This window comes from Podarcis tiliguerta (genome assembly GCF_965153285.1).
Source record: "Podarcis tiliguerta genome assembly, chromosome: 3".
NCBI lineage: Eukaryota > Metazoa > Chordata > Lepidosauria > Squamata > Lacertidae > Podarcis > Podarcis tiliguerta.
In genome coordinates, this window is record NC_139536.1 from 118,004,165 (window position 1) to 118,016,263 (window position 12,099).

At 42.9% G+C, this 12,099-nt stretch overlaps 1 protein-coding gene across 4 annotated transcripts in view; it reads right to left on the reverse strand.

Moving 5' to 3' along the window:
- Window positions 1-12,099, reverse strand: part of CYP39A1 (cytochrome P450 family 39 subfamily A member 1) — a 68,265-nt gene that overhangs the window by 39,726 nt on the left and 16,440 nt on the right. For all 4 annotated transcript variants that reach the window (XM_083435605.1, XM_083435608.1, XM_083435607.1 and 1 more), the window contains exons 6-7: window positions 9,798-9,891; window positions 1,884-1,982 (exon numbers count right to left, since the gene is read on the reverse strand). In XM_083435605.1, the coding sequence (XP_083291731.1) occupies window positions 1,884-1,982; window positions 9,798-9,891 (193 nt within the window). The remainder of the gene's footprint in view (window positions 1-1,883; window positions 1,983-9,797; window positions 9,892-12,099) is intronic.

The window sequence follows — 12,099 nt, forward strand, 5'->3', positions numbered from 1 at the left end:
ATCATTATAAACAATATCTATTAAATATTTCAATTGGAACGCTTCATAATAAAATTCTAAATTTGATATCCCCCATCCCATCTCCTCCTGAGGGGAGTAGTTTACTATATCTGGTGTTCTGGCAACAGTATGTACGTGATCTAGCCAAATGTAATTTTTATTAGACTCGACTGTTTTTGCTTCAGTATCTGAAACCGGAATGTATGGGACCTAAAATCTGTGGGAGATCCGCAGTCAAACAATGCTCATAAGTATATGAAGGGGTTAAAGACCACAAAGTTCAAATTGCTAGAGTAGACTAACTGATCTCACATCCCCTCTGAACAGTCTCATTAGGGAGGTGGTGGACTCTGCTTCCTTGCAGGTTTTTAAGCAGAGATTGGATGGCCATCTGCCATGGATACTTTAGAATCCTGAACCGCAAAGGGTTGGACTAGATGGCCCTTGGGGTACCTTCCAACTCTACAATTCTATGATTCTATGACATGCCTCATCTCAGCTATTTGCTGTTTTTTCTTAAATATTAAATATACTTAATATCTCTTCTTAACAATACACAATCATAAAATTGCATAACTGTGGTTGGATTACATATTTAAACTTTGCTTCTAGTCCCAGAGCTCCTCTTTGGCTGGCTCCCTGTGTACAGCAGGAAGAGAAGGTGACTCTGGTCTGCCCCTTTCTCTCAAAGGGGCACTCATTGGCTTTTATACACAAGGAAGGGAAGATCATAGAATCATTGGGGGCGGGGGGAGAGACTTGACACAGGGCTGCTGTTTTCAATGTGTGTTCAGAATAATGCCCAGCCTCTAAAACCTGTGAAGGCATTATGCGTAATATTCTTCAGGGTTCCGAGATGAAACGTTCATGCGTCATGTTACGATGGGATTCAGAATCTTTTGTTACTGAATCAATCTCTCCTGCAAATTTTGCCTCAGATGAAGGGGAGGAAGAACCCCAAAGGATAGCGCTTCCTTTATTCCCCGCTCTTAAGAATATGTTCTTCACAGCATCCTCAGATACCTATGGATTCTCCTCAAAAACTGCCGCCTAATCCAGAAATCCCACCTTGGTGAGACCCAGAGAAAGAAGTAGCACTACCAGAATGCCTGCCTCACATACAAAAGCAGAGTGCTGTCCCTTGAATTGAGGGTGGCAGTATCAGGTTCCTGATTTGTGAGGCCCTGTGCACAGCCCATTTTTGTGGGGCGGGGCTGAATGTGCCTTTGCACTGTGCACACCCCTCCCCAAACAATTTTTGCTGTAAGCCAGGCAGAGGGGGAAGATTATGAGGCCTCTGAATTAGGTGGAAGCTCCTCCTCATGTGCCCAGTCCCTGACACTCTTCTTTCCATCTGGGTCTCATGATAACTGCCCAGGCAAGTCCTTCCCTCCAGAAAGGGAGAGAGGAGTTAAAATCATAACCAACTGGATTTGAAAGTGGGTGGGCCCTTCCAACTCCACCCAGGGCTCTTTGTCTGCAGAGTGAGAAGAAGTTACACTAGTCTCTGCTTGCATCAGACCCCAACTTAGAAGGTTGCTTCATACCTTTCTTTCTATAAGGACAAGAGACTTACTCTTTTAAAAAATGCGACCTCAGAGTCTGGGGCCCCGGTTGCTGGCATGGGCCCTGGTGCAAATCACCTTATCAGTCACATGCCTGACTTCACTCACTGGCGATAAACATCAACACAGGAGCAGCTAGCCCAGGTCATTTGAAAGAAAATACATAGAAATTGCACATTGTTTCATAACTTTCTTCCTGGAAGGGCTAGAGACTTACTGTACTTTTCTAAGAAACTGAAGGCTCAGAAAATTGCCTGCCAGTGGCTCCTTGATTCACTTTACTCACTGAAGGAAGCATACTTTCTGTCTCATACTTACAGGAATTGAATTAGCTTGAGATGCCCAAAGGAGTAAGAGGCCATAATTAGCACTGAAGGTCTTTCCTTGCAAAGTATCTAGGACATGTTGCCAAAGTGTCTGTTAAAATCAGAAGAACACAGACCAAATAAGAATAGCATACAGTAATGGGGTAACAAGTCATTCTCACAGAGCAGCCATATTTTACTTTGAACCCAAGCTATTTCTATAACAAGCCGACTTACACCGGCCACTAGCTATCGAGTGCTTTTTATTTTAAATTTTGTAGACTTGTAGAATCATGGAGTTGGAAGGGACCCTGAGGATCATCTAGTCCGCCTCCCTGCAATGCAGGAATATGCAGCTGTCCCATACAGGGATCGAACCTGTTATCATGGTGCACCATGCTCTAACCAATTCACCGTATTTTTCGCTCTATAAGACGCACCAGACCACAAGACGCACCTAGTTTTTGGAGGAGGAAAACAAGAAAAAAATATTCTGAATTTCAGAAGCCAGAACAGCAAGAGGGATCGCTGCGCAGCGAAAGCAGTGATCCCTCTTGCTGTTCTGGCTTATGGGATAGCTGTGCAGCCTGCATTCGCTCCATAAGACGCACACACATTTCCCCTTACTTTTTAGGAGGGAAAAAGTGAGTCTTATAGAGCAAAAAATACGGTATATGAAATTTTAATGACAATCTTTCCTCCTTGTGAAAGAGGGTATTTTAATGCCTCTTTTGCGGAGAAGGTGAGAGAAATTTCATGGGGCAGGGGATGAGGAGGAACATGTGTGTGTGGCTGTTTCCCCATACACTGCAAGTTTTACTATGGAAGAGGTGGCCCTGCCTTCTCTTTGCAGAGGTGTGAGGCTCTGCGCACACACAAGCTTTCTTCCTTACACCATTTTCTAGAATGCCCAAGTGACCACACTTCCTTCAGGTACAGATGATGGGGAAAGATACAAAAGTGTCAAATCTGTTGCTTCATGATAGCTGGTATTTCCCTGTGCTCTGCTCATCACCAATTTCATTTGGATTTTAATGTGAGCCCTGCCTGATCCACACTTTAAGAAACAATAGCCAAGCCAAAACACAGTTAACCTTCAAATTTTGTAAAAATTCTCTGAGACGCAGTTCTCCAGTCAAATAATGTGTACAGAAATGTGTATATTAAGGGAAGGGGTGCATAAAAATGCATATATTAGTGAAAATAACATATAAAATATTATTGTACTAAAATGCATTGACTATTATTATTATTATTATTATTATTATTATTATGGATCTCTTGGGGGGAAATGTTTAGAGTGGGCAAAATCGCATGCATGTATGTATTTGAACAAATTTGCACTAAAAGCTTGGCTGTTTTCCATGAGGACTTTTTTCCTTAAGCAAAATGATTCTGAACTGAACTGATTCGGAACCGATTCAGAAACTGACCTATTCTTTTATCCCTAACTGCAACCGAGGTGGGAGAGATAGGCACTGATGGTCAGACCACAAAGAAGCCCAAGCACAAGAGTTATTTTTTATGATTCCATGCTTCTAAATATTTGTTAAATGGAAATAGGTACATTTTACATCTTGAAGATGACAGTAGGGAAGAAATGTGTACACCCCACACGCCCTTGTTTATTGTCATTGTATGTTTTATTGCTGCTAGCTGCTTTTAGGGCACCCAAGATGAACAGGTCATAGTGGAGAGTTTTGACCAAACGTGATCCACCTGGAGCAGGAACCGGCAAGCCACTCCAGTATCCCTGCCAAGAAAACTCCATGGACAAAGACAACAGGAATATAAAAGTTATGACGCTGGAAGATGAGCCCCTCAGGTCGGAAGGCGTCCAACATGCTACTGGGGAAGAGTGGAGGACAAGTACAAGTAGATCCAGAGCTGATGAAGCGGCTGGGCCAAAGCCGAAAGGACGCTCAGTTGCGGATATGCATGGAAGCGAAAGGAAAGTCCAATGCTGTAAAGAAAAATATTGCATAGGAACCTGAAATGTAAGAACCATGAACCTGGGTAAGTTGGATGTGGTCAAAAATGAGATGGCAAGAATAAACATTGACATCCTGGGCATCAGTGAACTAAAATGGATGGGAATGGGCGAATTCAGTTCGGATGACCATCATATCTACTACTGTGGGCAAGAAACCCGCAAAAGAAATGGAGTGGCCCTCATAGTCAACAAAAGAGTGGTGAAAGCTGTACTGGGATGCAATCTCAAAAATGATAGAATGATCTCGATACGAATCTAAGGTAGACCTTTTAACATCACAGTAATCCAAGTTTATGCACCAACTACTGGTGCTGAAGAAACTGAAATTGACCAATTCTATGAAGACTTACAACACCTTAAAGAAGTGACACCAAAGAAGGATGTTCTTCTCATTATAGGGGATTGGAATGCTAAAGTAGGGAATCAAGAGATAAAAGGAACAACAGGCAAATTTGGTCTTGGAATTCAAAACGAAGCAGGGCAAAGGCTAATAGAGTTCTGTCAAGAGAACAAGCTGGTCATCACAAACACTCTTTTCCAACAACACAAGAGACGACTCTACACATGGACATCACCAGATGGGCAGCATCGAAATCAGATTGATTATATTCTCTGCAGCCAAAGATGGAGAAGCTCTATACAGTCAGCAAAAACAAGACCTGGAGCTGACTGTGGCTCAGATCATCAGCTTCTTATAGTAAAATTCAAGCTTAAACTGAAGAAAGTAGGAAAAACCACTGGGCCGGTAAGATACAATCTAAACCAAATCCCTTATGAATACACAGTGGAAGTGAGGAACAGGTTTAAGGATTTAGATTTGGTGGACAGAGTGCCTGAGGAACTATGGATGGAGGCTTGAAACATTATACAGGAGGCAGCAACGAAAACCATCCCAATGAAAAGGAAATGCAAGAAAGCAAAGTGGCTGTCCAATGAGGCCTTACAAATAGCGGAGGAGAGAAGGCAAGCAAAATGCGAGGGAGATAGAGAAAGATACAGGAAATTGAATGCAGAATTCCAAAAAATAGCAAGGAGAGACAAGAAGGCCTTCTTAAATGAGCAATGCAAAGAAATAGAGGAAAACAACAGAATGGGAAGAACCAGAGATCTGTTCAAGAAAATTGGAGATATGAAAGGAACATTTCGTTCAAAGATTACCATAATAAAGGACAAAAGTGGTAAGGACCTAACAGAAGCAGAAGACATCAAGAAGAGGTGGCAAGAATACACAGAGGAACTATACCAGAAATATATGGATGTCTCGTACACCCCAGGTAGTGTGGTTGCTGACCTTGAGCCAGACATCCTGGAGAGTGAAGTCAAATGGGCCTTAGAAAGCATTGCAAATAACAAGGCCAGTGGAAGTGATGGTATTCCAGCTGAACTATTTAAAATTTTAAAAGATGATGCTGTTAAGGTGCTACACTCAATATGCCAGCAAGTTTGGAAAACTCAGCAGTGGCCAGAAGATTGGAGAAGGTCAGTCTACATCCCAATCCCAAAGAAGGGCAGTGCTAAAGAATGCTCCAACTACCGCACAATTGCACTCATTTCACACGCTAGCAAGGTTATGCTTAAAATTCTTCAAGGAAGGCTCAAGCAGTATGTGGACCGAGAACTCCCAGAAGTGCAAGCTGGATTTCGAAGAGGCAGGGGAACCAGAGACCAAATTGCAAACATGCGCTGGATTATGGAGAAAGCTAGAGAGTTCCAGAAAGACATCTACTTCTGCTTCATTGGCTATGCAAAAGCCTTTGACTGTGTCGATCACAGCAAACTATGGCAAGTTCTTAAAGAAATGGGAGTGCCTGATCACCTCATCTGTCTCCTGAGAAATCTCTATGTGGGACAAGAAGCTACAGTTAGAACTGGATATGGAACAACTGATTGGTTCAAAATTGGGAAAGGAGTACGACAAGGCTGTATTTTGTCTCCCTGCTTATTTAACTTATATGCAGAATTCATCATTCGAAAGGCTGGGCTGGATGAATCCCTAGCCGGAATTAAGATTGCTGGAAGAAATATCAACAACCTCAGATATGCAGATGACACAACCTTGATGGCAGAAAGTGAGGAGGAATTAAAAAACCTTTTATTGAGGGTGAAAGAGGAGAGCGCAAAATATGGTCTGAAGCTCAACATCAAAAAAGCGAAGATCATGGCCACTGGTCCCATCACCTCCTGGCAAATAGAAGGGGAGGAAATGGAGGCAGTGAGAGATTTTACTTTCTTGGGCTCCATGATCACTGCAGATGGTGACAGCAGCCACGAAATTAAGAGACGCCTGCTTCTTGGGAGGAAAGCAATGACAAACCTAGACAGCATCTTAAAAAGTAGAGACATCACCTTGCCAACAAAGGTCCGTATAGTAAAAGCTATGGTTTTCCCATTAGTGATGTATGGAAGTGAGAGCTGGACTATAAAGAAGGCTGATCGCCGAAGAATTGACGCTTTTGAATTATGGTGCTGGAGGAGACTCTTGAGAGTCCCATGGACTGCAAGAAGATCAAACGCATCCATTCTTAAGGAAATCAGCCCTGAGTGCTCACTGGAAGGACAGATCGTGAAGCTGAGGCTCCAATACTTTGGCCACCTCATGAGAAGAGAAGACTCACTGGAAAAGACCCTGATGTTGGGAAAGATGGAGGGCACAAGGAGAAGAGGACGACAGAGGACAAGATGGTTAGACAGTGTTCTCGAAGCTACAAACATGAATCTGACCAAACTGCGGGTGGCAGTGGAAAACAGAAGTGCCTGGCGTGCTCTGGTCCATGGGGTCACGTATCAATTTCTGGATGGTTTCTGTATTAGTATTCACCTTTTGTCCCAGACTATTTATATTTTCTGTATTTAAGTCGATTTTAATAGCTGTAGCATCAACTTTAATAGCTGTAGCATCATTTATCACGTCTGTCTTCCTGTTAAGCTGTTCCAATGAATCATTTATCTTATTTAATACAACCGCTAAGACTTCTTTTGTCGACATTCCTCTTGGTTTTGATTGTACTAATGCAAAAGCAGCAGCAGGAGAAGCAGAAAAGCCTGATGTTGAGCCGCTCCTGGGCCTTAATGTTTTTTCAGCAGTTGACTGATCTATTTTTTCCTTTCCATTTGCCATAACACTTAAGAAGATTCAAAGTCAGTCCCAGAGTCTCACAGTTTTTTATCTTGCAGCTGGAAATTCCCCAGCCCAGCTCTTGTAAAACCACCAGTTTCAAAGGCTTCCACTAGGGGAAAACATTTTCTGTTTATATTAGTCAATAATGTCTTCTTTTAAGCACAGTTCAAACAATCCAAAGTTAGTTTCAGTTTTCAGTTACTTTTACTCCTTTTTAAAAGCAGCCAAAGACAGAAGAAACAATGTATCTCTCTTATTTAGCTAGCTGTCAATGAACGTTCTAAGCGCTGCCAATGAACATTCCAAAAGATGTCAGTCCTGCTAGCAGCCCGTTTCCAGGGTCAGAGCGGCGGTATTTTAACTCTCCTCACTCTCTCCTGCAGGCATACTCAGTCCACAACTCCCCCCCCCTCTTCTCCTGCCTTCAAGGGGGGTTTAATGTTCTTTACCGGTGGAAATTTAATCTTTTACAAAGGGTTTTCCAAGACTTCTTTTTTTTAAAAAAAATAATATTTATTAGAAGTTTAATAGTTACAGGGGGAAAAACAAAAGAGAGAAAGAAACAATAAAAGATTTAACAAACAATACATCAAAAAGAAAAAGAAAAAGAAAAGAAAAAAAATACATCAAAACAACTAGAGAAACAAAAACATTTAAAAAGCATCCCATATTTCCATATCTTTACCTTTCATTTACTTGTTTCATCGACTTCCTCACACCTCCCTTTTTTGTATTCTAGTTCAATTAGCTATTTCAGCAAATCCTTTCCATCTTTTTCCATTTTTTGTTCTATAATTTATCTTAACACAATCTAACTTTAAATTTTCCACTTAGGCCCATTAACAATCAGTTTTTGCTTAATTCTTTATAACATTTCTGCTAAAACCATATAACTTCATTCCAGCATTCTTCTAGCATTCATTAATTTTGCAATATTTCTGTAAATATATTCTGAATTTTTTCCAGTCTTCTTCCACCGACTCTTCTCCCTGGTCTCGGATTCTGCCAGTCATCAGTCTTAATGGCAGCCCATTTCCAGGGTCTGAGTGATGGAACTTTAGCCCCTTCCCTCTCTTTCGCAGGCAAATACAGTCCAAAACAGTCCTTCTCCTGCTTCCAAGGGGGGGATTCACTATTTTTAATACTGGAAATATAGACTTTTACTATTAACTTTTCAAAGCTTTAGCTTCAGTCTCTTTGCTTCCGTCTATTTACAAAAGAGGAAGGCGGACTTCCTGTTTTCAACCTCCCCCGTTCGTTGCCAAATTCAAACTTTTTAGAAATTCCAATTCTTCACTTTACTCACAGGTAGTTACTTTAGAATCCAAATGTCTTCAGGAAAAAGTCAGCGCTCTCCGGCAACGGCTATGCGGCTTCACTCCGTAGAAGTAGCAGTCGATTCACAGCACCACGCCACTCAACCCACTTCGCTAAGGATCGCCCGAAAAAGGGTTTCCCTGCGTTTAGGGGGGGCACTGATGGTGCCCGCCGAATCCCACGTTCACAGCCTTCACCCACCTGTGATTTTTGAGGGGTCTCCGCCTTCGCCGCGGCGGCCAGACCCGATTTCTGCGGGGCAAATTCCTCCCGATCAGAGGAATTCTGCCATTACCGGAGGCACCAACCTGGAAGTCTCTATTTTTATTAAATATTTGGTCGACCTTGATTCCAGTAGTCTCCACGTAGGGCTGACCCTATGAAGCGCAAACTCCATCTCTGCTCTTGCAATTCCCAATTTTCCTTTTGCTTTGGCATTAGAGTTAACCACCAAGTTACAGCGAGGTCACCAGAATTAGATATTGACTGTGGTTTTTATTTCACGCTTGCAAGTTGCCTTGCAGGCTGCTGCCAATAGGAAGAGCAGGATTATACCTTCAGAAGTAAGGCCTGCCTTTGAGATCACAAGGGTGCTTTCATCCTGATGTCAGTGCTCTGAGTTCCAACTGGCATCACCTCAGCTGTTGCTTTTCATATATAACCACAGTTGGGGAACTTTGTGGGTTACAGATAGCAGAGTCAGGCTCCTAGCTAGTTTAGCTATGCATGGTATATGCCTCTTTTACATATAGCCACAGTGTTATTTAGTTGCCCAACTAATAGTAACTTGGGGAGTTACTAATTATAGGTTGCCTAATTATCAGCTTGTCTGATGCCCAAGTGGTGGTGACTGCTTCCCATTAGGGCTGGTGGGGCAGAGGCAAGGAAGATAACATCAGATGGACCCTTGCTCCTACATCAGATAGCTGTTTAAGTGAAACTTCTGGAACCCTAAAACATGGGTACAATTGCTAATAACACATGCTCATATCTCTTCTATAGGTATACTTAGAAGGAAATCCCACTGTGCTCAAGCTTAGTCTTACACTCACACACAGGAGTATAGCCTTCACCAACTTATTTTTTACAGGCTATTATAGATAAACTCACAGAAGAGCCAGTAGAAAAAAAGGGAAAAAAGCACCCCTGTTGCCACCTTGTAGTCTAAGAAGACTCCTCAGGTTGTAGATGACAGGTGGCCCATAGGACTGCCCCCCCCCCTTACAGCCTGTTAGGCAATGATGAGGGATTCTGTTGGACTCCAGCTGGAGGACCACAGGCTCCCTTTCCCTCTCTGCCGTCAAAGCAACGCCTCACTCCCACTCTGTGACATTTCTCAAAAGTCCTCCCATTCCCCAGTCTCCTCACTTCAATCCCAGCCCTCCCAAAACTGCCAACAATTTTGTCAAAAGGTTTGACACTTCATTGACTTGTGCAGCACCTGGTTTAGTATTTTATAAATAATAATATTAACATGAAAAGCCTTATGGAAGGTTTACCTTAGAACTGTCATCTGAAGGATTAGTTTCCTCTGCATGCAAGACAACTTTTTCAAAACTTTTTAGGAGCCACTTCTTTGATTTAGACCATTTTCTAGGAAGCAAAAAGGAAAACAAACCCTTATGAAATATATATGATTATCTATACTCAGGAAATAATTCTAAACAATTTTCCCATTTTTTTTTAAACTTTCAAGTAATGCTCAGTTGCAGAAGTTCAGCAGATCGCGGTGGCAGGTGCTTGCCCTGCTTTTGAGCAATAAGGGCTCAGCAACCCTGTCCTTTGCTCTGTTCTTTCCAGGCTCATCCCACGCTGTAAAGCCCCATGTCTATATTTTTGGCTCTGGAGCCTTTCCAGGCAAAACCTGCTCTTCAAAGTTCAATTGGAGCAAATGGCAACCGGTGGAAAACCCAAATTGACATTTGCTCAGATTAAGCACTAAACAGTGCGGTTTTGTGGGGAAAGCTCTGGGGCAAAAAATCCAACACTCAGGCATGGAGCTTTAAAGTGTGGACCTCTGCCTGGAAAGAGCAGGGCAAAAGGTGAGTGTGGATGAGCCCTTGAGCAACCAAATCTGCTCACAGTTCAAGGCACCACATTAAGGTGCTGTTTTCTGTTTATTCTGGCTAGGAAGAATGGTTCTTCTCCTAACTGGCTGGCATAAACAGAGCGTGCTGCCAGAAGAAAGAGTGGTGATGTCCTGTCAGTGAATATAAGGAATAAAACTCTAGTGGGACAAACTCAGAGGGTAGTCTCTCAATTTTAATTTTTATGTGTTTTTATTGTATATAGATACTGTTGTTGTAAACCACTTAAATGTTTTTATGATATGTAAAGGAAAAAGAAATACACCTCTCCCCCCCACCACTCTCTTTCATTCCCATGGGGTTTTCCCTTTCCTCACAATAATTAATGGAATCATTACACCCCACAGGAGGAGAAAGAAAGATGCTCCTAGTTCATGCTGGTCAGTAAGATTGAAAGGACCTGCCATGCTGGCCTTCATGAACAGGGGGCGCTGAAAAAGAAGGAATAGTACTGCCACTGCCCCTTTTGTCACTACTGGAGAATTGCCAGCAGAATCAGGGAAGGCTTTCTGCTTGAGGCAGAACCACTTCTAATCCCAACTCTGATCACAGGGCAAGTCCTTTCACTTTTATGAGAAGCCCTGCAGGATTTCTCAGAAGAGCCTTATGAAGTGTAGGTGGGTGCCCACAAGGCAAGATGCAGTGATAACAGCAAGAACCTTTATTGAACTACATAACTGGGAAACAGGTGCAAAGAAACTGCTTATATGCATTCCTGAAAGCCTGGGCCACTCCCACTCTCAACGTGATTGGATGTCTAAACTTCCAAACTGTGAATCGTGACTCAGAGTTCAAGGGCCAATGGCAGAGGCCCAAATCCTGAAATGTTCTGTGATTGGACATCATGTATCGAATCAGAATACAGGAGCTCAGAATCCTTAGTCCAGACTCAAGCTCAGGCAAACACAGGCCACTAAATACCCATATAACACCTTACAAGAAGGGGGAAGATCCAATAAGGGCTTGCTGCAGGCCAGGATCTAAAGGATTTCTTAGGCATACAAAAGCACTTCTAAATACATGGTGAGCTACTGCAGACTGGCTCACAGCTAACTCCCAGAAAAGAAAGAGCCATCTTTGGAACATCCTTCCACTCTGCTCAGGCAGTTTGTCAACTCATGATGCAGTTAAGGCTAACCAGGATTTCCCTTACTATCTATCTCTATTTTCATTGAGGTGAGGATTAAATGACCACAATTATTTTTTGAAAAAAAGTTTAGCATCTGTTTCCAGATAGCCAAAACTGCACTTGGCCTAAATTTGCTCCCATTCAAGCAGGTTCCATAGCAGGGCCATGAGGCAAGCTCGCCTTGAGCGGCAGAAGCCCACCAGGCAGTGCCCTGTGGAGTCCTGCCACCTCTGAAGAAGCGGCACCCAGAGCAGCAATGGCTTCTGCAAAGATCTCACATAGCACATGAGAACTTGTGAGATTTCAGCGAGATCTCGCCAGAAGCCAGCACAACTGCTGGTGCTTTGTGAGTGCCGCTGTGCAATGCAGGTAAGGCAGGCTTCAGCAGTGGCGGGGGAGAGGAGCGTAATCAGAGGTGGGGCAGCAAGGTGGCACATTTACGTTTCTCCTCCGGCGGTAAAACAGGATGCACTGCCCCTGTTCCACAACATCACACTAAGCTGACTCTGTGCTCACACCTCTTCACAGAATGCAGGGTCCCCTCTTTGTTGTAGTGTAAATCTAGCAAATCAAAAGTGAACTTTG